Source organism: Haliaeetus leucocephalus, unplaced genomic scaffold (assembly GCF_000737465.1).
Source record: "Haliaeetus leucocephalus isolate CR32 unplaced genomic scaffold, Haliaeetus_leucocephalus-4.0 Scaffold51, whole genome shotgun sequence".
Taxonomy (NCBI): domain Eukaryota; kingdom Metazoa; phylum Chordata; class Aves; order Accipitriformes; family Accipitridae; genus Haliaeetus; species Haliaeetus leucocephalus.
In genome coordinates, this window is record NW_010972487.1 from 3497466 (window position 1) to 3523889 (window position 26424).

At 39.4% G+C, this 26424-nt stretch overlaps 1 protein-coding gene across 2 annotated transcripts; it reads left to right on the forward strand.

Annotated features, from left to right (window-relative positions):
• On the forward strand, positions 1-26229 carry RMND5A (required for meiotic nuclear division 5 homolog A (S. cerevisiae)). Of its 2 annotated transcripts, XM_010577836.1 has the most exons (10): positions 1-34; positions 74-301; positions 4908-5050; positions 11380-11514; positions 11677-11777; positions 16889-17055; positions 17798-17963; positions 20668-20770; positions 23002-23156; positions 24525-26229. In XM_010577836.1, exons 2-10 carry the CDS (start codon positions 160-162, stop codon positions 24586-24588), a joined length of 1176 nt encoding a protein of 391 aa, XP_010576138.1. In that variant the 5' UTR covers positions 1-34; positions 74-159; the 3' UTR covers positions 24589-26229. The 2 variants fall into 2 exon arrangements, with proteins under 2 accessions (XP_010576138.1, XP_010576146.1); XM_010577844.1 differs by lacking the exons at positions 1-34; positions 74-301 and adding an exon at positions 941-1029.
• The last annotated feature ends 195 nt before the right edge of the window (positions 26230-26424 follow it).

Consider the following 26424-nt stretch of genomic DNA (forward strand, 5'->3'; position numbering starts at 1 on the left):
GGCCGCGCCGGCGGGACGGTGCTGGCGGAGGGCGGCGAGGGTGGGGCGGGCAGAGAGGGGGGCCCGGGCAGAGAGGGGGGCCCGGCGGCGGAGGAGGAAGAGGAGGAAGAGGAGGAGGAAGAGGAGGAGGAGGAGGAGCGCGGCCCGGTGCCGGCCGCTATGGACCAGTGCGTGACGGTGGAGCGGGAGCTGGAGAAGGTGCTGCAGAAGTTCTCGGGCTACGGGCAGCTCTGCGAGCGCAGCCTGGAAGAGCTCATCCAGTACGCGGGCGGGCTGCGCCGGGAGATCCTCCAGACCGAGAGTACGTGGAGACATTTCCCCCCCCTCCCCTTTTCCCCCCCCTGTCCCTGAGGAGAAGGGGCCCGGCTCCTTCCTCCGGGGTTAAAAAGCTCAAAAGTTTGGGCCTTTGCGGGCTGGGGGTACCCCTCCAGGGAGAACCGTCCCCCTCCGGGCTGAGCAGCCCTCTCCCGCTCCCGGGGGGTTCCAGCCCCGCTTACGGGCCGGCCCCGGGGAGCAGGGGAGGTCTCTCTGCCGGGGGGGGCTGGGCTGGAGGTCTCCCCCCTCCTGGAGTCGGAGCTTTGTGTGCGTTTCTGATGGGGTAAAGTTAAAGGTAAGAGCAGGTATCGGCCCTCCCGGGCCTTCTATACGCTGCCGGAGTGTTTGTTCCTGATCGGCAGGTACGGCGTGACCCCGGTCAGCCTGTTCATGCCTCCTGTGCCTCTACGTTGAGTTACAATGGGGTTGGTCACCCCCAGGGGGAATAAACAGCAGGGCTGCCCTGTTTTTTCCTCCCCTCCCCCTTATTTCTCCCCCCTCCCCGCCTCCTAAGTCACTAAGTTGTTTTCTTTTGCTGTGGCTCGGTTTGGAAGTGTTTAGGCTAAAGCCGCTCTTTAGCAGGAAGTAAACGCGGCCTCCTAAGTGTTGTCTGTGTTTTACAGCTGATGTTGAGCACTTGCGCAGGCGGGCTAGATGGCCAAAGCCCGCTGTAAACAAGAGACATTTAAACCTTGCGAAATCCCTGAGATGGAGGTAAACGCAGTGTTTATTGATGGAGTGGGAGGGGATGGTGAGGCAGCTGAAGTGATTTACCCAAGGCCGTGCAGGAAGCAACTGATGGCTCAGGGATTAAAAATGGGAACGTGCAGGCTCCTGAGCCCAAATTTGAGAGCAGACTGTGCTATTTCACTGTTTTCTGGAATCTGCTTTTGTCTGGTTCAGAGAAAAATGTGTTTGCGGTAGTCCTGTACAAATACAGGTGCAAAGCTCACTCACAAGTGCATATAATTCCAGGAACGTAAACAAGAATGTATTAGAGCTGCTGTGTGTACACAGCAATTTCCATAGAGAACAAACATGGAACTCCGGTTCTGAGACATTTATTTGGGATGAAATAAGGTTTGTGGTTTTTGGCATTGTTTTGAACTGTCTTTCAATAAATGTATTTTGTGCTGTTCGAAACAGTTTGTGCTCGTGCATTAAGCACAGTCAATAAAATGTGTGTCTTCACAAACTGAGATGTTGACCTTGCCTGGAAAATTGTGGCGCGTGACCCTTACGCTTGTATTGATCTTCATAGGACTCTGTGAGGCTCTAAAGATTTGTCTGTGAGAATCCTGTTGCAGATTCAGAGCTTTTACTCTCTTTGTAATAAAATCAAAAGGTTTCAGTGTGCAGTTCCTTCAGGGTCCTCATTGGGTTTTCCATCCAGACTCATAATCTGAGTTTTTGGGACTGTCCTGTGAAGGCCCTGCACGTGTTTTCAGCACTTTCAAATAAGTGGTGAAGCTGTCCTTGCAGAGTGCATCCCAAATTGACCTTTCTTTCAGTAAGTACTCTAGAACAAAGCCAATATGTTACTACTCATGCACCCTCAAACATCTGGGCACTCTGTTCAGTTTTGGCATCTGAGGGTAAGGTGGCTTCATATGCGGAAAAATTGGTTTTGGTGTTTTTTTTTTTCTTTAACGTGTTATTTATTTCTAATAAGAACAGGTATTTGCAGCTTTTGTATACTGTATCCTGAGTATTTTTGAAAATTGATGGAAGTGGAAGCAGCCAGACATCTTAATGTGGAGCTCTGTAATTCAGGGGTGTGAACTGCAGAAATATCCTTGTGTATACAATTTCAAAGGAGAAAATGAAAAGAAAAGAAAAACCTCACTGCTGAAGAAGACATTGATGCTGTAGGACAAGATTTGAGGGCAGAGGTGTATGAAAAGGCCTTAAATATAGGCAGTGAATATAAAAAGGAAGTGGATGGAGAAAATGAAACTGTTAGAAGCTGCTTCAACCTCTAAACTGGTTTTCTTTTCCCCACTCATACAGTCCCTTAAAATTTATTGAGCTGTATTCATATTAAAGCCTAAGCACAGAACAGCTCTATGCTAAGGCCTGTGAATAGGAAGACAAAGTTTGTTTTTCTTCTGTCTTTCCCCAATATATCTCACCTCCTGGAGTAGCCAAGGCAGGATTGTGAATTCTTGGATGGTGTGAATGTGTCTGGCTGAGTAAACTTGGCTTTGGACTCTACTCTGTGCCTGGTGTCTGCTCGCTAATGTATTTTTTAAAAAATTGTGACTGTGTACACAATGCAGAGAGAAGCTGTCGGTCTGTAGTGTTCTCTGAACACTGAATTACTGGTATAACTGTCTGCAGGCTTTCTTCTGATGATTTATGAGAAGTATCTCATAGTTTAATTAAAGCTGAAAGAGGTGGGTGCAGGGGAGAAATCTTTTCTCTTATGGCTCTGATGGCTCTTCCTGTGTAGACATTTTCATTGCTTTACTGTAGTTGGTTTCTGCTACAGTAAGTGTTAAGGGACAGTAATTCACTTATTTGCTTGGGGTAGAAACAGTTACGCATGTAAGTTGTTTGGGTTTTAGCTTAATGGCTTTTCTTGCAAAAAAAATGGCTATTAAGAGCGTGTATTTTAACCTCTCTGTTTATTGGGGAATGAGTATTTCTATTTTGCTTGTTGCGTAATCTCTGACTGATCATTTTGTCTTGGAAAAAGTCATGAGACAGTTATTTAAGAGCCTGCATGTGATTCTAAATGTCTATCATAGAAATTAAATAGCAACCAAGAAATAATGACTATTCTTGAAATAATTTTAGGAGGTGAACTTTATGTAATAGTTGAGTGAAATTTTCATTTTTAATATAGGGTGCATAGAGTTGTTAGTGAATATGCGCTGAAGAGACTGTTTTGATCCTATTACTCCTCGCTTATACACTAGGAAAAATGCAGAGCCCTATTAGCCGTTTGCCCAGGAGGCAGAAAAAAAGTTAAAGCTTTTTTTTTTTTTTTTCTTAAAAGCTATGGCTGTTGCAAAAATGCTATTAAAGCTTCCTCAGCGGGGGCATGTAGGGGTGAACAGGAGCTATTTACTTTTCTAGAAATGCGCTAGTGTATAGTGTGTAACAACAGAAGGTTGTTTTCACTGTTGATGTCAGCAGCAGGGTTGAGAGTCAGGATGGATAAAGGAAGGTATCTAGAATAACTGACTGGTAAATTATTACACACCCCCACCCCCCATGATTACAGCTTTTTTCTGGATTTCCTTTGCTCTCATCAGAGGCATACTGCTATAAGAGTTACAGTTTGTTTTTGTTGTTCTTGGGTTGCTGGTCCTGCAGCAGCAGTTCGATGCACCTGCATTTTGCTTTCCGTGAAATACCAGAAACTGGACTCTAACGTGCTGCTGAAACCAAAGGCATGTTAAAATACACAATGAGAAAGGAACAAATTTTATGGAAAACATAGTTTCTTTAGAAGAAAGATTTAAAAAGCGATATTTTGGGGATTTTATTTTTTCACATAAAGGGTTTGGATCCGGTATGTTAGGGAAGTATTTCTGGGCTGCTCTCCCACTTAAATTAGTCTTCCTGTGCAGTTGAAGACTGTTAAGTCTGTGTCCCCAAAAGAAAAATTCTTCATGTAGAATGAACTTTTGAGCAAAGAGAGACCTTCAGAGGTAAGACTGGAAAAGAGCTTCTCTTTGTATTTTGAAATCAAAACCTGAAAGGGAGGGCTGGAGTAAAGCACAAAAGAATGTAAGGTGTTTTCTACTAAAGCTACTGAGTTGTGTTCGAGTTGAGGCACCGGCACAAGGAGTGTGAACTATTAAGTGTGGTGATGCAGTCAGGGGCTTGTAAACATTTCATATTTATTATTTTGTCCACAGAATGTGTCATACAGCATTGCACTGGTTAGTTGGACATCAGTTTAAAAGTGTCACAGTTTCTAGAGAATAAATCTTATAACAAGAAAGAGTGGATCTGATGTTCACAGTCAGGTCCTTTACGGGCTGTTTCTCGTCCACTGAGGAGAATTTAAGACTGGTTGGCTGTACTGTTTAGAGCTCTTTCCACAAGTTAGGAAGCAAAAGTTTCATACAGCTCAAATGCAAACAGAGTCTGCTATAAATGGGTAGCTTGCAGGGTAGGAATGAATTGGGCCCTCATTAATCCGAATTTTGCTTGCACCTAGTTGAAGTTAAACATGACCTTCTGATCTATCTTCAGAGAACTGCCTAAAAGAAAACTGATCCTGTAGTAGGTTCAGTAGCTTCCTATTATGTCCCGTGAGATTTGTGGATTGGGGTGTTTCTTTGACATGTGTTTATTAATCTGCTGTGACTGAGACACATGAGATCTTTACATTAATTTTTTAAACTGTTGCACTTGTTCAGGGTTATTGTGCACCCAACTGGATTCTGAATTCCATGGGTGAGCAGTCTCCTGTACATCTTCCTTCATTTAAACTGATCTTACTTTGCAAATACTCTCTAGATAGCATTTCTTTCTTTTAATACAATTTCTTGTCTTTATATGTTGTTGCATATTGAGAGATTTAATGTTAACAATTGTTTGTAACAAAGTTAGTAATTTTCCTCTCTTTTGTTTAGATCAAGATGGAGACTTGTCGGGGACAATTTCACTTGTTATGACACAGTGTTGTAAAAGAATAAAAGACACAGTTCAAAAACTGGCCTCTGATCATAAAGACATTCACAGCAGTGTATCCCGAGTTGGAAAAGCCATTGATAAGGTACTTATATTGTGGTTTGATTGTATTATCACATATATTCTGTGATATGTATTGTGCTTCACAAAATTTATACTACATTCTACATATACATGACATGCATATGTACCTATACCATGTGATTTATACTACAATCAATCTTAATTAAATCTTCCTGTCAACTACAGAAGCATAGGCTTGGGGCAGAGGCAAGACAGTGGGGTGTACAGTACTTGCTTTCAGAACTCATCATATATAGACTATTCCTTCTGGGGCAGCTCAGATCTCTTAATTTCTGAGAGAACATGCACTATAGATATTACTAGACTTAGTAGTAGTATGCGTTATATCGGTTTAGCAAAATGTTTGCTTCAATATCTGTCTCAATAAGGCATAGGTTTTTTAATAGATATATATTGCATTTCTAGTTAATTGTCAGTAGCAAATAACCCCAAAGTGGCATTTTGTTCTAGAAGGCAGTATAAAATCAGAATTTTAAAAGACATTTTGTACGTATTTCAGGGGTGTTGTCAGTTCTTAGGGCTTAATTTTATAACATGCAGTGTCCTTAATGCGAGTAGAGTAGATTCAACTTCTCATAGTGCCTGTGTCTATGCCATAATAAATAATAAGGTAGGGCAGCTTATCTTTGAAGCTTTGCATATGAGACATTATTATATGAATTCCAGGTTCAAGAGTAACTGGGATCTGAATATGTTTTTGTAGGTAGATATAACAATTCTTCCAAATAGTACTAAAACACTTTTTTTTTCTCTTTCTTTTTCTTTCAGTAAGTGGTGCTATACGTATGCTTTCAGGCCATGCTTTTCACCATCTGTGTATTCTTTCGTATAAAGTAGTTCTGTATGCAAAGAGTCTTGTACTTGCTTTTGTGGACATTCTTATGTGATAGTTTCATATCAGAGCATGCTTATGTTGATAGGGCCTAAACATTTGGTTTGAGGTGCACCTTGTCATCTTACTAAGGAAGACACTAGTAAATGAGTCTTCATCTGGACAAAGACATTTGCAGCATTACAGAATACTCATTCAACCTTTGGGAATCTCATTGAAACTTTGTTAGTAACGATAATCTGTTAAAGCAAAATTTAACAGTAGTGCAATGAAGAAACAAAGTACATAATGCTGCATTATTGGGTAGAATGTCTGTGCAACTGTTATATTTTTTCCTTATATTTATGACTGACCATCATGGAGAGCTCAAACTTTGTACTAATAGCTTTAATCCAAGCATCACTGTTATCCAAAGCTTAAGGACGCATCTGTCTCTAATCCTTGCTGCTATATCTAAACCAATTAACTGGAGTAAAATTCCATCCTTATTACTGGCTTGAAGCCTGAAATAAATCTATGTAATCTTGTCCTAAGTTTGAAACTTTCCTATTCTGCTTTAGCAAGTAGACTTTGTACACATAAGCTTTCAGGTTTGGCTATACCTTTTCATTTACATACTCTCAGGTAGAGCAGCCCTAGGCCCTATATAGAGCGTGCGAATATTCAATGCAAATTGGTGATGGTATTTCTTAGAATCCAAAGAAAACAACATTTGCAAGGTTAATAAAGTTTAGACTTTAGTCCAGTCTCCAAATAGCTGTTTCAGTTGTCATGTGCATAGTTTTTCCAGTGTTGTTTCTGTCCTGCTGTTTTAAGTTTATCTACTGTTTTTATTTGAGAAAGGATAGCTGTAAATAAAAGTATTTTTTTAAATTTCAAGTGTTTGGTTTTGTAAAATAGTAGAAAGGATACCGGTAATCTGCTCTGTGCCTGTTGAGTGTCAGAAGGGCTGTTTCAGTGAGGTGTTCAAAAATGAGCTCAATTCACTGTTTTCAGTGTGCTCATTCCTCTGGATTTTCAAGTTTGCTTAGTGCCTGTGGTGTTTACATCAAAAGACTAGAAGCAGTGGGAACTGCATGAGTCTCTGGTCCTGCTCTTAATGAAGGACGTATTTTTATGAAGTTCAGAGCATCAGTTAGGATTGTCTCCTTAAATATGAACTTTATGTTTGACTTTTTTTTAATGCAAGTAGTTTGAATTTTATATTTTCCTCGACTGTAGTATCTTAAGGGGACTATTTTAAAATGTACCTTGAAGTCTTGGCCTGTTTGTGAGATGAATACATGTAATGTATAAATCCAGGTGGAATTTAATGCTACCCTGGACAGTGACATTTGAAGGAAATCTTCCATATGTACTTAATGCAATTTCCATGTGCTGCTGGAAAATATGCTTGAAACCTGCCAGCAAAGTCTTTGTTGGCATCCGAGTCCCATAACCTATTGAAATTGCCCTCCCCCCCATTCCTTCACCATAATACACTTAAGCTTAAACCAATAGAAGTAATTAAGTGTAGTTGATACAGTGAATTGATTCTCAGCACGTTCTGGGCAAAATACTACTTCTTCCTAAATAAAGTGCTCGTTAGAATTTAAAGAAGCACAGCTCTTGCGTTGATTCATGAGATTTGAGTTTTGTTTCTGTCACATGTAAATCCTCATTTATTTTATAGCCAGATTAACATCTCTAGAATACTGCTATGGTCTTCCTAGCTGTATATTTTGGATTTTGAAAGAACTTGCTGTATTATCTGCTCGTGGCAAATTTCAGGTTAAATTGCTTTTTTCCAGTGTTGAGGCAGGGTTATACCTATATGTAAAGTTTAGTCTGGTCGTTTTTTAAGTTAGTGTAGTGATTGCTTATGAACTTGGATGGGACCTAGATTTGTCTGCCTGCAGAGTTCACTCTGAGAACAGAAGCTCCTAAGTGTTTGAAAAATGAGGTTCAAATTTGGCATCAAATATGAACCATGCTGAAGTCTGAAATACCAAAACTTTGTGTGTTGCTTTTTTTAGTTAGCAGTTCCTGGAAAGTTTATCTAATAAGCTAGACCTTTTTTCGTAGTAGTTCTATATGGATTACATGCTTTTGATCCATGAAGCATTATCCTTTCTTCCAAAGAGCATTTTCTCCTTTGAAAGGAAATGTTTGCATCCAGTTTTTCTCTTTATTGTACTAGCATTTGCTCTGCTTCCAGAACTCATCATGTCACTGTTGTTCAGCAAGTTGTTATCAGGTAGCTCACTCATCGGTCTCCCTTGTAAATCAATCACTCTTTTGGAATGATTTGAATTCATCTCAAAACATGTTTGATGGGGCTAGTAAATGTTCTCCCTCTAGCAGCAATCTGTCTGAGTAGTGGTTAAATGCCTTCATTCAGGAAAGTAAGTGGAGTAATTGGTAGCTCCTTCCATTTTTTCCCTGAATTTTAAGCCTGTTTTTAAAGGACCAACATTTTAATCCAATCTTTGTTTTGGGAAAGCAAACTTTTACCGAAGTTAGTGTTTGTTTCATGTGAAAACTTGTGTACAAACAAACAAAAAAAACCCTTTACTGAACATCACTTAATTATGTTGCTGTGAAGAATATGGCTAGATAAATACAGAGTCTTTGCAAGTCGAGCTTTATCTTGTGAACCAACAAACTGAACAGACAAGGTAAACATGTATTTTATCTGTATCTTGGGTCAGAATTCAGAAGAAGGGGGGAATGCATAAAGTAATCTCGACTGAGAAACTGAGGAATAAAACTGTCCTAAATAATCATCCTTCTTCCTATCATGTTGTTGCTAATAACACAGAAGTTTGTATGTTGGTTAAAATGGCCCATCTTTTGTGTCTGCACGTCTTGAAGTCCTTCTCGCATTTCAGCAGCTATCAGTAATGTACTTTACATTGTATCACTGGTATATTTAGCATGTAATATTCTATATTTTAGCCCTAGGCTTACTAGTTAGGCTTTTAAAAAAAGGCTTGTTTCTCAGGAACATTAGCTGACACTCTTCTAAGCTTAAAACCTGAAAAGCACAAAGTAACCTTTCTGGAGTTTGTAACTTATGGAATTTATTTCAACTTTGGAAATCTTATTAAATCCCACATGCTATCAATTAGCATACTGTTCACATTTAGAAAACTGAGAGATGTGTAGTCACCAGCATGTCATGCGTGCATGCCAGTTATGAAATATGTAAGCCAAAGGCAAGCAGTAATTTGTTCTGACATGTGACAGTCACTCACTGTAATATGTGCCGTCAGTTCTTGAAGCTCCTCAGGACCCAGAGGAGGCAGAGCTGTAGAATCCCACATTATATATATGTAATAAAGATCTCAGAAATTGTTAAAAAAAAAAAAAAAAAGTTATTGAAATGAGAACTTGGTCAAGACTGGGTTGATTGGAGAATGGCTGAGGAGGAAGAAAAAAACTGAGGCCCTCAGGTTGTGTGATGTGACTTGAATCTATAGCAAATCTAGGTGAATATGACTCATTGTTACCACCTTTTATGGATTTAAAAAAAAATCTAATTTACGATGGGGTTTTGAAAAGGTTCTCAAGGCTCATAGGTTTGTTGTTTCAGAACAAAATGTGGATTTTGTGAAGGAGCCGAGGTAAGTGGCTCTACCACCTCTGCCCCCAAGCAATAAGAAGGCTGTGACAACATTCAAGGCATAGGTTCAACTGTAATAGTTGATAACTGCCCAGAAGAATACAGTTTCTTCTTATAGGATTATACATTCAGTAGGACTTGAAATTTCATGAAAAACAACTTAGTCAACTATTTTTAGATTTCTGATGATCCCCCCCCCCCCGCCCCCCCCCAAAACCTAAGTAACAAAAGCAAGCTTCTTGCTACTGCTTCTGGTATTTCTCTAATGCATTGTTGATGGGTTTATGTTACCTGCTAGTGGTGTTTGGACAGTGATACCAGAATCGGCAATGGTGGTGAACCTTAAAGGCTTCAAAGGGTTGGCATAAATAAGAACAGTATTATTTAGTCTTCAAGATTTCTAAGTTTTTTTCAAGATACAGCTTAAAGATGAGCAGTATGACAAGGAGCTTACAGGTTAAGATACCCAAGTGAAAATGTTGTTAAACATGAGACTTGACTTAGTGGCAGTAATTTAAATGCTTGTCTTGTTCCACCATCTCTGAAAGATGGAAGAGGTGATTTGCTAGCCTAAGGTTAATGTTTTACTGAAAGTTTGCTAAGAGACCTGAAGAGACTGGTGGTTTTGAAGCCACACGTGCAGGGATTCTCACAATGACAGAGCAGCATCAAAGGAGATGCGGAGGTGACCGATGAAGGAAATTAGTAAGTGGTGAATAAAAGGACGATGCAGTGCAGAGCTGAGCTGTGCAGAGTACTGGAAGATAGCTCGTACCAACTTTGTGTTATTTGCTCCGCCTGCTTTGACAGAAGCATGCATTTGTGCTAGGTCAGTGTTCCCATATTGTGCAGGACTGCCAGCTGTCACAGAGCCACAGCTGAAGCACTGCTATTTTCACTATAATTCTGACTTCTGAAGTTCCTTCTTGGGAGAGAGCCATAGTCATCAGGTCATGCAGCAAGCAATGCACTGACTTCTAGACACTGTTTCTTTTGAAAGAGGATGGTTATAGGCAATGGGTGAGGATTTTTATTCAAATTAACCTGCCTGCCCCGATCATAAAACATGTTAGCAGTTAAAATCCTGTTTTATATCTTGGATTAGAGTAAGTGTTGCTCTCCTGCTGCCAAGAGGCGCAGTGCCAAGCAGTGCCAAGTGTTACTGAAGAGTCACCGTGACAATATTTTTACTTATTCCTGGAATATGTCTGTAGGCCACTGGCCTAAAAATACACAGCAGTAGGATCGTCAGTGTTAGATCTGTAAAAGATCTCTCAGATCTTCAAAGCTCATCCTGTTGCTGGAATGTTGAGGTCTTTAGAGATTTGAATTTCATTGTTGTTTGGGGGTGGGGAGAAATGACATTTTCCTTCTTCAGCATTGTCTACCCCCCCAGCTATGTAAAAAATTCTTGAGTTAAAGCTTTTACTTCTAATTTGGTGCGCTGTAGTGACAGTGATGCATTGATAACGGTATTTTAATTCTAGTGTAGGCAATTTTGTTTTCTGTTCTCTATGCATTTTCTGTTTTCACATATGGAAAAAGCCTTTCCTGCAGATAATTCCTTCAAAAATGCATCATGGTCTGCAAACCCCTTTATTGGTTAACTAGATTTCTAATTTGCTAGCTAGACTTGTAATTTGTCAGTGTAATTCCTTATAGTGAATAATATTCAGACTTGAAACGAGCAAGCAAAAGGATTTTTTCTTCTGTACACAGGAGATAATGAAGCAGCTGACAGATACATTTCACTTTGAACAGAAGGTAATTGAGGGCCAACTGAGTAATAGGCAGAAAGCATCAGGGTGGAGACATAGGTGTCCTGCATAATTAAAGAAAAAATCATGTGGGGAGATTTGTTCCAGCATATTAACTGTTAATTTGTACATTTCAGAATTTTGACTCTGACATCAGCAGTGTGGGGATAGATGGGTGCTGGCAGGCTGACAGCCAGCGAATCCTCAACGAGGTGATGGTGGAGCACTTCTTCCGGCAGGGGATGTTGGATGTAGCCGAGGAACTTTGTCAGGTAATAAGTGTGGATGTTGAATGTTATCGACCATGGAAAATGACATTTTGCAGTAGCATCCTTATTTGAATGTTCCAGGTGAATGTTTAAGCTGTCAGAAGAACAGCAGTTTAATCCCATTGGTTTTTATGCTTTAACTAAAGACTGCCTTTGTTTTTTCAGGAATCTGGTCTATCAATAGATCAAAGTCAAAAAGAACCATTTGTGGAGTTAAATCGAATATTGGAAGCATTAAAAGTTAGAGTTTTGAGACCTGCGCTAGAGTGAGTCTACTCAGGTTTTTTTTTTCTCTCTTTTTTGAATGCTTTTAACAAATCCTTAGTTTTTCACTTTAAATACTGTCTTTAGTATATTTCGATGTGTCCCTGTTTGTCCTTTGAAAGGTCTAGTTACTGAGTGAACCCCTTCCTTTCATCCCCTGTGTCCCTCCCCATGGGCAGTGCTTAACTAAGGGTGTCTTCCTTAGATTAAGGATTAACTTGAATCATTTGTGATGCCGATTTAAGATTTCAGGAAGAAACATAACTTGGAGAAACAGTTGTCTGCCATGATGGTACTTAGCCTTATAGTGAATCATTAGTGAACCTTATTTTAAAAGGTCCAGTTATGAAGGATACCAGGACTTATTAAAGGTGTTGGGTACCACCAAGTCTTTTTGGCTTCACCAAGCCTTTGGGGTGAGCAGAACTTGACTCTGGATCTAAGTTCTCACTTTTCCTCCATTTCCAGATAAGGGACCACAGGGCGGGAAGAGGGGGTGAAAGGATAGGTGTGTACTTAGCAGACTGCTGCTGCCAGGTAGGTGCCGAATAATGCTGGGTGAGAGGTGAGCTGCCGCTGGGAGCCTGGACTGACAGTGAGATCTGCTAGATTTTTTTCTGAACAAAACGATTCAGTTAATGCAAGTCGGTGCTGAACGCTCAGATGAAAACCAAGTCTGGAGGTATCTGAGGTTTATGAATCAACCTTAGACCAGGATGTTTTCTTGACCTTAGTAGACTTTGCAACCATTAGACATGTAAGCTGGTGCTAAAAGTGACAGTGAGGAGGGAAGATGATGAAATGTCTCATGGGCTACTGTTTTATGATTTACAGTAGTGGGTGTATAGCTGTGCTGTACCATTTCAGAATAGCTTTTATTTTAAAAATAAGAAAGCTTCAAACAAACCCTCAGCCTTTTTTTTTTTTTTTTTTTTTTAAGTTGTGAGAGCTTTGGTAAGCTTAGGTTGGTCTCAGAAGTAAGGAAGAAAACCCAACACCCAAACAAACACAAAACCCAAAAACAAACAAATAAACCCGAACCACCTTTGAAGTGACCTTTTAAAAATAGAAACAAGGAAACCAAAGCAAATTCAAAATTTCAGTGTTTCATTCCAGACAATTCATATACTTAAGATATCTTTTTTGCATTAATCAGTTAAGTACATTTTCATATTAACAAACACTTTCTTTTCCCTTTAACACGAACCAACACAAGTATGTCAATTCAGAGCTTATTGGCATCTAAACTAAGTGCAGGGGTACTCTGATATTCACACTGTGGTGTTCATAAACTAAATCCTGGATTATGCCTCTGGGTCATGCAAAGCTTGACCTAAATAGTTGGTCTTTGAATATAGTTACAGAGAAAGAAAGCTCAGGTGGCTTATTGCTATTGAATTGGCTAATAGAAGGGAAGCAACACTGAAAGGCCTGGTGTTAAACTGAAACAGGATTTACTGTCAGCCACACCACATACTTCTTGTAGTTCAAATAGTAGCATAGCTGTTGTAAAGGATACTCTCTGAGGAACAGTAACTTGCTGTTATGTCTATTCACGTGAAGTCACTAAATGCAATTTAGCTCCAGTTTGCTAGGCCTTATGCCTTACTCGTTGCTACTTAGTCGTATCTTGTAGTTCCTGCAGTGTGTTAAATATTTTTCAAACAAAGGAGAAGGCGTGGCCTTTCTTCAAAGGAACTCTTATTCTGAAGACAGCTGAATGGACAGAGAATAATAGTGTGTATTGTCATCACAGTTTGTATGCTGGTCTCCCTCCCCTGCTCTGTCTCATGTATGTTTATTCTCTTTAAACTCTTCAGTGCAAAAGCTATCTGCTTCTCTTTGCCTGCTGCTGGGCACAGAGTGTCATTATTTATGTGATGCTTATGTAAAAAATATGGTTGTTGGTGAGGATGATCAAAATGTCACAAAACTATACAGTTTAGGAGGTAACCGATGTCTTAAATACCCAGTTATTCTGCAGAACTGCTGATGCTAGTGAAGGTATTTCCCATATTATTTCCCAGCAGACATGGGTGTTCAGGAGGAGGGATAGAAACTGCTCCTGGAGGGATGGCCTCTATGTGAGAGGCGCTTGGGGGGGTGGCATTGCGCTCTTTGGGCAAAAAGCTAATAAATGGCTAAATTTGGTGTCAGTAAATACAGCTTCATGGGTACATAAAAGCAGTCCCAAACTGTCCCATTCTAGGGTTAGGCTACTGACAGTGGTGTTGAAGCAGAAAGCAGGTGTTATGCAAGGATAATTAATTACAGTGTCATGAACCAGGAAGGGGAGTATAGCAGGGTTTACCCATGCAAAATTGTGGAACGTTGGGATGAAAACAATAACCAGTCTCTCTGGCTCTGTCAGTGCTCTGCAGTTGGTGCTTAGCTTAACTCAGTGTTAGAAATGAAGCAAACACGGCTGTCTTCTGGTCACTGCCATCAAAAGGGAGTTGTCAGACTAATGACTTTTCAAAAAGACTTTCGAAGCCCTGCTGTGGTGATAGAGAGAAGTTAGTATTCATATCTAACTTAAAAACCAAAAAACACCCAAACCCCCTAGCTATAGTTTTTTCAGATTTTCTTACTAATACAAATTCCAACACTTAAAAATACTACACTTCAGAATTAAATACAGTATGACTGGCCATAAGGTTTTTCTTTTGTTGTGGGGTGTGCAACTTGACTTTGCAGATGCCCAGTCTGATCCTGCACCCTAAGCTGTGTAATCTGTGTACCTCCATGGGTTCCCATTAATTTCCAGTGACTTTTCTTACTGTAATTTGATGACGGGGGAGGAAATCCATAGGTTCTTTCTGGGTGGATCCTGGCCCTTCTGAGCCCAGGTGGGTGTGGTGGAAATGACTTGCAGCAGGTTCAAAGCTTTTGACTGTAATCTCCTCGGGAAGAGGTACTGTCTTCTCTTTTGTCTGTCGAGCAGCAAGGTGCACAGGTCCTGGTATTTGCTGGGACCTTTGGGGTATGGTTTGAACTTAAATTAATCTTTGCTACGTTTTGCAAAATTCATTTTAACTAAATCCCATGTGGGAGCTAGAAGAGGCTCTGTGTACCTGTTGTTTGAATAGTATACTGTAAACTTTAAAAAATTAAGATAGATTTGAGTCTTAGAAGTGAAAACACTCAAAGTATTGTTTTGAGAGGAGGTAGAGACAGGTGTTGTGATTACTAACGATTTTGGATGGCGGTAGAGAGTATGTGGGTTGAATGTTTTAAACCTCACTTGTTGGTTTTTTGTTTTTTTTGTTGGAAACAGGAACAGCATGTCCTAGACCAAACACCTCAGGCCTTGCTTCTGTGGCTGCTTTCTTCTGATACAAATCTGTGCTGCCACTCAAAGAGCTAAAAATGGAAAGCCTGCCTAAAAGCTAATTTGGAAAAATAGACTCGATCTCAGCAAGATGAAGTACTATCATGTGGTTGTGAATATTGGCTAGGGAGAGGATGGAGGCTCTCTTGATGCAATACAAATTAATATCTCATTAATGGGACTGTGGACTAGTCTTACTGTTTATTGATAATAGTTTTTTGTCTTTCAGCTGCTTATTGGTCTACGGTTAACGTCAGGCTTTTGTTTTGTTAATTAGGAGTGAGCTTTATTGCCACTATACTCGGTTTAAACTATGGACACGGATCATAAAACAAAAAACACCAAAAAAACCCAAAACAAAAAAAAAACCCAAAAAAAGCAAACAAAACAAGCAAACAGAAAACCCTCCACAACCAATGGTTAGTGAGTGTGCCCTTCCCTCCTGGTGGAGGTTACAGTGTTGACAGTCTTGTGAGGCTGCTCAGCTGAAACTGCTTGAAACTGGGGACAGTAGAGCTTGTTCTTAGTTCAAAGGCTGCATTTTTTCACTGTTTCCTGCTGAAAGGTTACTGCTGTCATTACAAAGCCTTGCCAGTAAAGTCAGACTCCTGACACTTTGACCACAACAAATTGAAAGTAGATACTTGCTCATTAATGCTACATCTTAATGCAGCAGGCTAACTTGCATTGAAAGCTTTACCAGTACTGTAAGAATGCTTAATTTTCTTATTTTAGTATTGGTTGAAAAGAACAGAAGTCTCACATACCCCTTCTTTTTAAGGAACACAGACTACCTCACTTCCTTGCTGAAAAGTGAAAAGCTCTTTGCTTAATGGGGCCCCCACAGTGAAAGCAGTATAACTAATTAACGCTAATGAGAAACAGATGTACCAAAGAACATTGAAACTTGAAGTTAAGAGAAAGATTGGATTGATTTAGGCCTGACTAAATTGAATTAAGGAAAAAAACCCCCACAAAACACAAAAAAACAAGAAAGGGATGAATAAAATCTAAATAATAACTTTTTATGAAATGCTTTGAAAGTTCCAGTTCATTTTACTTGGTGTGTGTTTAAGAATTCTTCCATGTTATTTGGGAGCCAAACATTAGTGTTGTCATGGTGAATGAGACCCGGAAAGTGAGAAGTATTTTTATTGTCTAAGTTGAAAATAACACAGAAAGCAAAGTTTAAGCAGGATAAAGTATGATATTTAAACTGATTGCCCTTCCCTTCCCCCTATCCTCTATTGTAAGGTCTTGATAATGTCTATCTTCAAGGCCCCCATAGACGCATTTCCCCTCTCCAGGGCAACATATGCACATATATAAACATAGCGGCTTAAAGGAAATATTTGGTGAGTGAGGAAGTTGGAAAATATGTTCTTGAAAGGCTTGGTCAAACTTCTTCAACATGCAGCTGGACTATCTGTAATTGTTAAGATTCGGAGGGGTATTAATCCAAATACAGTATATTCTAGCTATTTCTACCTTATATTGTGCCTAATTCAGTCCTGCCTTCCAGCCACCATGTGTTGAATTTTCCAGAGGTTAACCTGTACAGCAGCACCAGAAGTACCATCGTTCATGTGTTGTGTGCCCTGTGTAGCTCCGTTACTTGTAAAGGGTCTTGTCATTTTCTGTGCTCTGTATAGGCTCATAGAAGTTCAGGGAACAGTCATACTCTTCTTGAAATAGGTGTTTGATAATTGTAATAATTTCATATGGTGTAGGCTGACAGTTACTCTTGTGTCACGTCCCATTGTACCTCCTCGTTACTTCTAGGTGGGCGGTATCCAACAGAGAAATGCTCATGGCACAGAATAGCTCATTGGAATTTAAACTACACAGATTGTATTTTATTAGTTTATTGATGGGTGGAACAGCAAATCAAAGAGAAGCACTTCAGTATGCGAAAAACTTCCAGCCGTTTGCCCTAAATCATCAGAAAGGTAAGTCTTCAGTCATATTAAGGGGATTTAAAGCACTTGGATGTGGCACCTCATAGTAAAATATAAATCATGTTACAAATGTGTTTTACTCCATTATTTTCATTTTGTTAGAGGCTTCTTATTTTTGTATTTAACGTGTATAACCTGAGTACTTACAATTTGAATTAACTCCCCTTTTTTTTTAAGAGGGCACAAAATTATGTTTTAATATATCTGCACATTTGCTTAAATTTAAGGTTTTTGACTCTTTAAATAATATGCAGATTACATCTAGAATAGGCCTGCTGCCAGGGTAAAGTGTTAAAAATGCACAGAAATGTTCTTGGAATAGTCATCTGCTATTTTCTGCTGCGTGGGGTAATACAAAGAGAAATGAAACTTTTGAAAAATGGGGAACATGTGAGTTAAGTGAACCATCTCAAACTGAATCCAGTAAAGCCTAATTTGTAGGGTACTGTGTGTGTCAGAAAGCTTACAAAAAGGTAAACCTGTTCGAAGCAAATTAATAGGCAGCATGCCATGCTTGTAGAGGGGCAGATGACCCCTCCAGTCTATCACAGTGAACTGGAGCTCTCATAGCTGTAGACGTCTGTACTGTGATGGCTATAGTTGTATTTTGCAGAGGTGAGGATTTGTAGTATTGATTTCATGTATCTGCCTGTTTTGCATGTAAAAGCTAAAACTGTAGTCACTAGCTTTTATTTGTAATATTAAATAACTAACTGTTCCTGGTCCCTCACAGATATTCAGGTTTTGATGGGCAGCCTGGTATATCTGCGGCAAGGTATAGAGAACTCTCCATACGTTCATCTATTAGATGCAAACCAGTGGGCGGACATCTGTGACATCTTTACAAGAGATGCCTGTGCTCTTCTGGGTCTCTCAGTTGAATCACCTCTCAGTGTTAGGTATGCTGTTTTTCCCTTGCTTTTAAGACGAGGTACACGGTGGTTTGGTTTCTATTTCTTGTTCAGGACAAGAGAAACTGCTTTTGAGAAGTAGTCTCATCTAGCTTGTATTAAATAAAGAGTGTAGTTACAACTAGCTCAAACAAGATTTGCAAAGATTAGAAATCAGAGGTTCCCGTGTGCTGTGCTTTAGCCTGCACCTTTGCAGCTCAAGAGGAAGCATTCATGGATGGAATTTGGCTTCTGTAGTTTAGACATCAGTGAGAAAGATGAGGATGGCAATCAGCCAGCTATTCCCACAGCAAATGTGTGAAAACTGTCCCTGCTGTTTAACTGCAGAAAACCCCCCCAAACTGTGGCCATGATTCTGTCAGCATTTGATCATCTTGGTTTTTAATCCACATGTTACTTTACCTGTCATCTCCTTAGAAGAATGCTTAAGAGTTATGTTGTGATTTCAGCTGCTAAAAATTCCAAATTGTTTGCTGGACCTCATTTGCAAAGAAGGAAGAGGCACTTTCAAGCTCAGTAGCTAATCTGACAAAATGCAAATCTGTAGGAGGCTGTTGGAAATGTGAAGAAAAACCAACCTAATCTTCTTCTAGCTTCTCTGAAGATAAAATGGATTAGCTGCTATTTAGCCTTTGGATGTCAATTCCCCTGATATACGTGCCTGATGTTCTTGTTTTCATTTCAGACATTAAATAGAAAATAAATTCTGTGTATCTTTCTGGGCTAGATTTGGTAATTAGCAGAAGCTTCACTACCTCTTCTTTTTTTTTGTTTTGTTTGTTATGGCTTTTTTCTTTTACTGTTTGCATGTTACTATTATTAGACTTCTGTGCTTAGTTTAGAGCTCTTAAAATTGTCAAGCCTTTTGCTTCTCCTGTTTGCACCTCTCACAAAATACAAGAAAGACAACAAAGGGAGCACTTTCAGATTAATTGTCTTTCTACAGTAAACATTACGAGTTTCATTTTGAGGGTTTTACAGATATCTGAAACTTCTGTCTCTGGTTTTTGGTTTTAATCTTTTTCCTGTTTCAGTCAAATTAGCAGCAATCCTTTACATTTTAATTGCTCATGCACTGATGCTGTAATGCAGTTTTCAGTGCAAATGGCTAAGAGATTTTCGGTGAAGTGGAAAATCCCTGTTATTGATGTGTGGATTGGTTGGATGCTTGCTTTATGCTTGGTGTGAAATTGATTGCACCGAAATGTATTTACTGTATAGGTGGTATCAATAGTCTTGTCATAAACAAGACTGTTCTAAACTGGCGTGACCTTTGAGTGCTGCAAATCCTTTAGAAATTAAACCAGCTTGAAGTTAAATCCCTGCTATAAAACATATTGCTTTCTGGAACATGAGTAGTGGTCACTTTTTTTAAGACTGGTTGGTTTCTCCAATATTTATCTAATGCTGTACAGGCCTCATGGTCTGAGTTACTGCGTGGAGTCAGTGGCAAAACTCTTGTACTAAGGAGGTCATGGTTCAGGGTCTTGAAGGACTACAGGACGCCATTTGAATTTGCTATTTACTTGAGTTGTTATACTCTTAAAGGGCTTTTCCAGAGATGTTTTCATACAGAACCATTAAAGCAGTAATGCTTTTATTTCTACAAATACTACTTGTCTAAACTTTCCACAGCATTAACACAAGTTACACTTAGGGCTGAAATAACCAAAAAGCAAAGTGTAAGGATTAAAATGGCCAGTTGCAGGTGAGTAATATGATTTTTTTTTTTTTTTTTTTTTTTTTGCTTAGGCAAGGCATCCATACGTTTCAGGCACACTCCTCCCAAGTAAACTAGCCAGAATGTTCCTGCAGAAACATAAAAACAAGTACCTGGAACAGCAGAGTGGAGAGGAAGGTTGTGACTTCTGTAGAAAGTAAAAATTGCCCAAATAGTAAAATGACCTGCCAGAGAAACAGAGCAGGCTGATACGAAGGTCAAATCCTGTTTCTGTTTTTGCTGATTTCCAGGCCTATAGTACTGTCATTAGACTTAAATCCATTGAAACATCTGTTAATTTGTGGAAACTCAGTGTCATACTTTCTTTTGTAACATAGAGAAATATTTCAAAATAATGCAGTAAGTTCTGGTAATGGGTAACTCCCAGAGCAGGCTGAACTTCTGGGACACTGACTTTGTTCAGTTGTACACTGCCATTCTTGTTATAGGCTGTGGTTTCCTTCCTTCACTTGCCTTCCTATGTGTTTTCAACATTTGTTTTCTTGATTGAAGGTGGAAAGACATGTTTCTTTATGCGGTAATTACATATAATTAAAGGATTACGGGTTGCGTGTATGTGTGTATTATGTGGAAACTCTTAGGCTGCATGTGTTCTTCCATAGTTCAGAGAGCAACTACCTATGTAAACTAACATGATGTCTTCCTCTTGTACAGCTCAAAATCAAAGTAGGTGGTATAGAAAATAAATTCATTGTAAGGCTCAGAGCAGGGATTAACTGTTGTTTTCAGTCCAGAATATAGTACATGAGGGTGCTAGCCTAAGATGGAGGGTAACTGATAACCTGCCCCATAACTCTTGCTTGTTATACTTGAAGGGAGCTTAGAAGTACAGACAATAACTGAATGAAGTAGTACAATGCTCTTGTGTCCCAGTTAACCTTTAAAGTGGAAAGACAAAAAAATGCTGGTTTCCTAACAGGCACCGTATGGTAACATTTCCTTTTTCTGCAGTTTTTCAGCAGGTTGTGTAGCATTACCAGCTCTAATTAATATCAAGGCAGTTATTGAACAAAGGCAGTGCACAGGTGTGTGGAACCAGAAGGATGAACTACCGGTGAGTTCATGCTAAGCTGTCCCAGGGCAGATTTCTAATGTTGAATGCTGTTTTCAGGTTTCTTCTGTGCTGAACATTAAGAGATGTTATACACGTCCGCTACTTCCAGCAGCTCAGGCCTTGGGTCTTCTTACTGTACAGAGACGTCTGAGTCTCCATCCCAGGCTGATGGACATGGCTGCTGCTTTCCTGTTTGGAAGTTCAACCAGTAGTGAAGCTGAGTATGAATCGCAGACACCCACACACATACACACACAAAGGACACTGATACAACCAGCTACACAGGCTGCCACAGACAAGGCGCTGCCTTCAGCAGCACCCACGTACAGGACTTGGATAAAACAGAAGTAGAGACAGCCAGGATCTCTTCCTCCTCTTTGGCTGGTAAAGATTGAAATTCAGTGGTGAAAGCACACATACAGCACTCTAGATTCACAAGCAAATGCATGTTCAGGGACCCTCAAATACTGGCATGGCCCTTCTGGCCCTTTTATACCCCTTTCTGGCCATTCCTCCCCAATTCCCTTCCCCTGCACGCTCCTCCTGCAGTTCGTATAGTTCTGCTGACCCCTCCTCCTCTGAGACCCTCAGGTTTGCATTCTTACCTGTTGCAAAGTCCCAGGTTTGGTTGCAGTTTCTTGATGACCTGTCAATTAGTGTGACTGACAAGGTTGTTTCCTATTATTGTCTCCATTATGTTTGTCTGTCAGGTTTGTATCTCTCGGTTTTGTTTGTTGCTCCCCCCTTCACTTGTTATTCCCTTTCACATTGAAAAGGTCTTTGATCAAATGACCTTAACAAAACAGATGCTCTCACCTTCCACTTAACCCTTACACTGAACGTATGAGATGTTTCTGTGTAACTGGAAAGGAAATGCATCCCACTGAGAAACAATAACTTTCTTTAGCTAGGCTTGAGCTCTGTCCACAGGTTGCTTTGCACTGACTCTTTATCAGGCAGATAGGAGATGAAAGAATTAGTGCTACATCTGGGAACACGGGAACTGAATTGGGATCCAGTGCATTATGCTTCTAGCAGAACTCATTTATATCAGTTGAAATGAAGTTCAGTTGTTATGAAACCACAGTTTCCTGTTATAGCTCTTGCCAGGTGTGTGCAGCTCTCAAGTGGCCTGCTCCTGATTTGGAAAGAAAACCTATTTAGTGCAAATTGGCCATGAACTGAGTTAGCCTCTTTGTAGCTGGAAGAGATTCATTTATAGTGTAAGTACATGCGTTGAGTTTCTCCCAGATAAGTTTTCTGTAACGCTGAGAGTGTAACCTCCAAGTGTGACAGATTCATGCCCTGCCATCCAGACAGGAATGATTGGCTAGGGAGCATTTGGGAAAAGATTGCTGTCAGGTGCAGATCAGTTAATAATAAGTAAATATGCCTCCTTGCATTTTCTAAACCTAAGGGTCTTTAGTGTGTACTGCTAAGGCAGTATGGGGATGGGAAGCCTTATTTTCATCATGCAAAGACAGAGATTAAGTAGCATGAAAAGGTTACATTGTCAGGTTTTGTTGAAGGTTAAACCTATCGGAACTGAGGACTTGTCAGAGCAGAGCCAGGAGCTTCAGGTACAGAAGCTGTGACTTTTTTTTTTTTTTTTTTAGTTTTCAATCAGTTCCTGAAGTCACAGACCCATTCTTCTCTGTGAGATGTCCCTCTCTGAAATAGTTTCGTCCTGATGGCAAGAATTCTGCTGTACCAGTGTCTTCTGTGTTGATACTGAAAATAAATGATTCTCGTACACTTGATTATTGACATGACATGTAGGTGTTGGGAGAGTCTTTCAGGAAGCTGTAGAACATGAACATAATCAATCCAAGGGTTTTTATCTCTTATTTTCTCCCTGCCCCCCCTCGGCTTTAAATGAGCTCTACATCTAAACCACTTTGGAAACCACTGGCTAGGAAATACAGAAAGTCTTGTTGGGTCATCAGCTCAGTTTTCCTGCCAGGGCATAGATGTGCACTAAAACATGCACTTATTCCTTGGCAGAATACTCTGCTTTGTTGGGAATGGGGAGAGGCAACATAAATCACCATTTTAAGATCACAATTAAGTATTTTTGGCTGGGAAATTGTCAGGCATCCACAGGATGGATTTTGCTGCCTTCACAGCTGAATTGTGAAATCCAATAATAAGGGCCATGACTTAAAGGGATAATTGTCTGGAAATGTAGTTTCTCAAGATAAATTGTTATGTTAATTTTTTTTTTTTCACAGATTGAAGTGGACCTTGGTAAAAAGTGCTGGTATCATTCAATATTTGCCTGCCCCATTCTTCGTCAGCAAACAACAGATAATAATCCACCTATGAAATTAGTCTGTGGTCATATTATATCAAGAGATGCTTTGAATAAAATGTTTAATGGCAGCAAGTAAGTACCATTCTTTTATTTCAAGCAACACATAGACAAGGACAGATCTTAAGACCAGAATACTGTGTTTTGGGAAAACTGAGTCCATAATTACATAACTGGTGGAAGCTTGTTAATCTTAGAGAATGACTTAAAAGCCAGATAAGCTGGGTAGATGCGCTGGAGAAAAGCGTAATAAAGCCTCTGACATTGTAGAAAGTGAGATTACATGAAGGAGTGCAATGAGCAGAGTAATTTTCCAAGTTGTACGTACCATTGTGTTGTCTTAAATTCAAAAGGGAAGCTTTTACACACACAGTTTTTCATTGGGAGCAAGGTTAGTAATGCATGAAACATCCCTTAAAAAATAAAATTAAACCTCTGGGGAAATACGGCTTAATAATTGAGCAGGTGATTGAATTATCACTGTGGAAATACTCCTTAGATAATCAGTAGGGTGCCTACAGGCTTTTGGAAAGGAGGAAATGGGAAAGAGCGAGCTATACAGGTTTCCGTGAGGAAGAACCAGTGATAATTTGAATATTTGGAGCTTCCGTGGAGGCTGTCAGCTTAATTTGGAGCTGTAAATTGTTTTGCAAAATCCAGTGTGGAAGTAAGTGATGACACGAATGAATATGTCGAGTGATGTTTGTGTTCTTTGTCCTGTTAGAAAAGCCTAAAGATAGCCCTTCATGGGTGACTTTAGCCATTTGAAGCCACTAAACCTGCTGCTACGTTATTCCTGTCTCTGATTGCTTGTTCCTGATGCTTTCATTGATCAGCTTGAGTGACAGCACAACTCTGACAATATTAACTTGGGATGGGTTAAAGGCCCAAACTTAGACATGGGGAAAAATAGATCAATTTTTCCACTAGAAAGAGGAAATATTGTAAGCAGGTGGAATTTTATCAGTGGAGACTTCAGCAGGGAGGCCAGGCTGACCTCCTTAGTCATAGCTTGCAGGAGCTGGCTGATCTAAGCAGGTTGTAAAAATCACGGCATTTTGGGAACCAGGCAGTAAAATGCACTGGATACCAAGGAAGTCAAAGTGAAAGCTACCAGCCTATTTAAAATTACTAAAATGCAACAAACTAATCCAGAAGGAGAAATGATAGATTAATCATGAAGTGTAATTTCTTGGTATTTAATAATTCAGGGGTGTGTGGGTGAAAGGTGAGAAAGAATATAATTAGAAGAAAAAGCGTGATAAGGTCTCTCTCAACTAAAGTTGACTTTTAATGGAGCCATGTAAAGCATTATGGCTTAAGAGTACATTTGTTTCATGCTACAGGGGAAAAAAGAGGAAGGACTATCACTGCAAACTCGATCACTTTAATGCTCAGTTGTCACACATTGGTGCAATTCTAACATGTTGTCTTTGTCCCCAGATTAAAGTGCCCCTATTGTCCGATGGAACAGAGCCCCGGAGATGCCAAACAGATATTTTTCTGAAGAAAAGTTTCATTATGCAGTTTGTAAGTGACACTCTGGATTTCAGGAGAATTAAAACACACTTGTTCCGTTTTATGCAGCAGACTGAGGACTCCTATGTTTGTATAAGCTAATGCTACAGAAACTTTGCCAACATTTAGTATATACATACCAAGTGGAAATGCTACAGAAATATTATTACCATAGGGCTTTACTATACTCTTGGTCTCCATACCTGATCAAGTTACTACACCAGCAGTTGTCATTCAATGCAGGTTTTTGTACTTAATTATATGGTGACTTTTTACTTTTTAAAAGCAGAAATTGATCGCCCCCATTTGTTTAATATTCTTCCTGCTATTATTCTATCATTCTCTTGATAACTGTCACCTTAGAGAATGTTTGTGGAAAAAGTTTTATTTCCTGTAATGTGTGTACATAATTAAAGGTAAATACTTCAGAAAAAAAAAAAGTTTGATAAATTGAATAGTGGTTATAAAACTAATTTGTATTTTTTTCGCTGAAAAAGCTGTGATATATTCTGAGTTTTTCTTTCAAACATTTTTTCAACTTTTACATAGAATTCAAAGTAAATGTGCATATATATAAAGTATATAAAATATATAGCCCCGAGGGGCTACCTGTTAAAATCCATCACTAATTTATAAGGGTGATGTGTGGCTAAATTACTACTGGAGCAGAGAGGGAATAGAAAATCCTGTTCCTCTGGTTTCACAACCGAGAAGTGTTTGTGTAAGAGAACATTCAATAAATTCTGAAGTGGAAATGCTTTTAGTCGATGACATTTGCTCTCTGGCCTTTGTAGTCATGTTCTTTGAACTTTGTATTCAGGATTAGGCTATAAATGTCATGTTGCTGTATAGTTTAATAGTCATTATAGTGTGCTATTTATAAACAGTTATCAAAACCAAATAAATTGTAGAAGTATTCATTGTTAAATGGGGGAAAAGCATGTTCTGATGCAATCTACTGATCATGACTCTGCACTTGGCAGAACTGGGCCCTACGTCATATATTAGGAGGTAGCAAGTTTTCTGTAGCTTGAGAACACTTTGCTTCTAGCCTTGTTTTTGTAGTAGAATATTACTGCCATTGCCACTTTTTCTGCTAAATTTGTCATATTGTTGACTAGGTAAATTTGTACTCGTAAACGAGATGTAGATCATGGCAGTTAAATCTTTTCTAGTGTGCATATATTTGTATTTATTGCACTGTCCTATAGTAGGGCAAGCAGCCATAAGGCATGCAAAGCTACATGTAAAATTATATTTCTGTATTGTGTAGTTAAACCCCAAGCTTATATGGTTGAATACTGACACACTGGTTGAATGCACTAGCACAATGCACTACAGAGAAGATCGTCTTTGAGAAATCTACACCTTTTGAATTTGTATGTCACCTGACTTGAGAGACTGAGTTGGACTCTATTGGATCAGTGACAATGGACATCCCTAAAGAGACATTAAGAGGAGCAAGTCAAGGCACACAAATTTTAAACTTTAAATGTGTTTGATACATGTGAAAAATACAGGTGTGTGATTTTCTGCAAAACTTAAATTGTATTCACACTGAGTTCAAAACAACAGCGTTACCAAGTGGTAAAATCAACAATAAACGGGTGAGGATATTATTTTCCATGTAGGTTTCCTAGTCTTGCTGAAATTGCTTTTAATCTTTTCTTTTGAGTGGAATTGCTTAATGCTTTGGATTTATATGAAATGTCATAGGAATTTTTAAAAAAACCCACAATAATAACAAAACCCTCAAAACCCATGCTGAAATGTAAGTGCTGAATCTCTTTCTCTCTTATGCTGCTGGTATTTTGGCATTGGTGTG

Coding starts and splice junctions, on each gene's coding strand:
- RMND5A (XM_010577836.1), top strand. CDS start 160: ATGGACCAGTGCGTGACGGTGGAGCGGGAGCTGGAGAAGGTGCTGCAG. Junction 17,964..20,667: donor GAATCACCTCTCAGTGTTAG/GTATGCTGTTTT, acceptor CTTTTTCTGCAG/TTTTTCAGCAGGTTGTGTAG. Junction 23,157..24,524: donor AAAATGTTTAATGGCAGCAA/GTAAGTACCATT, acceptor CTTTGTCCCCAG/ATTAAAGTGCCCCTATTGTC.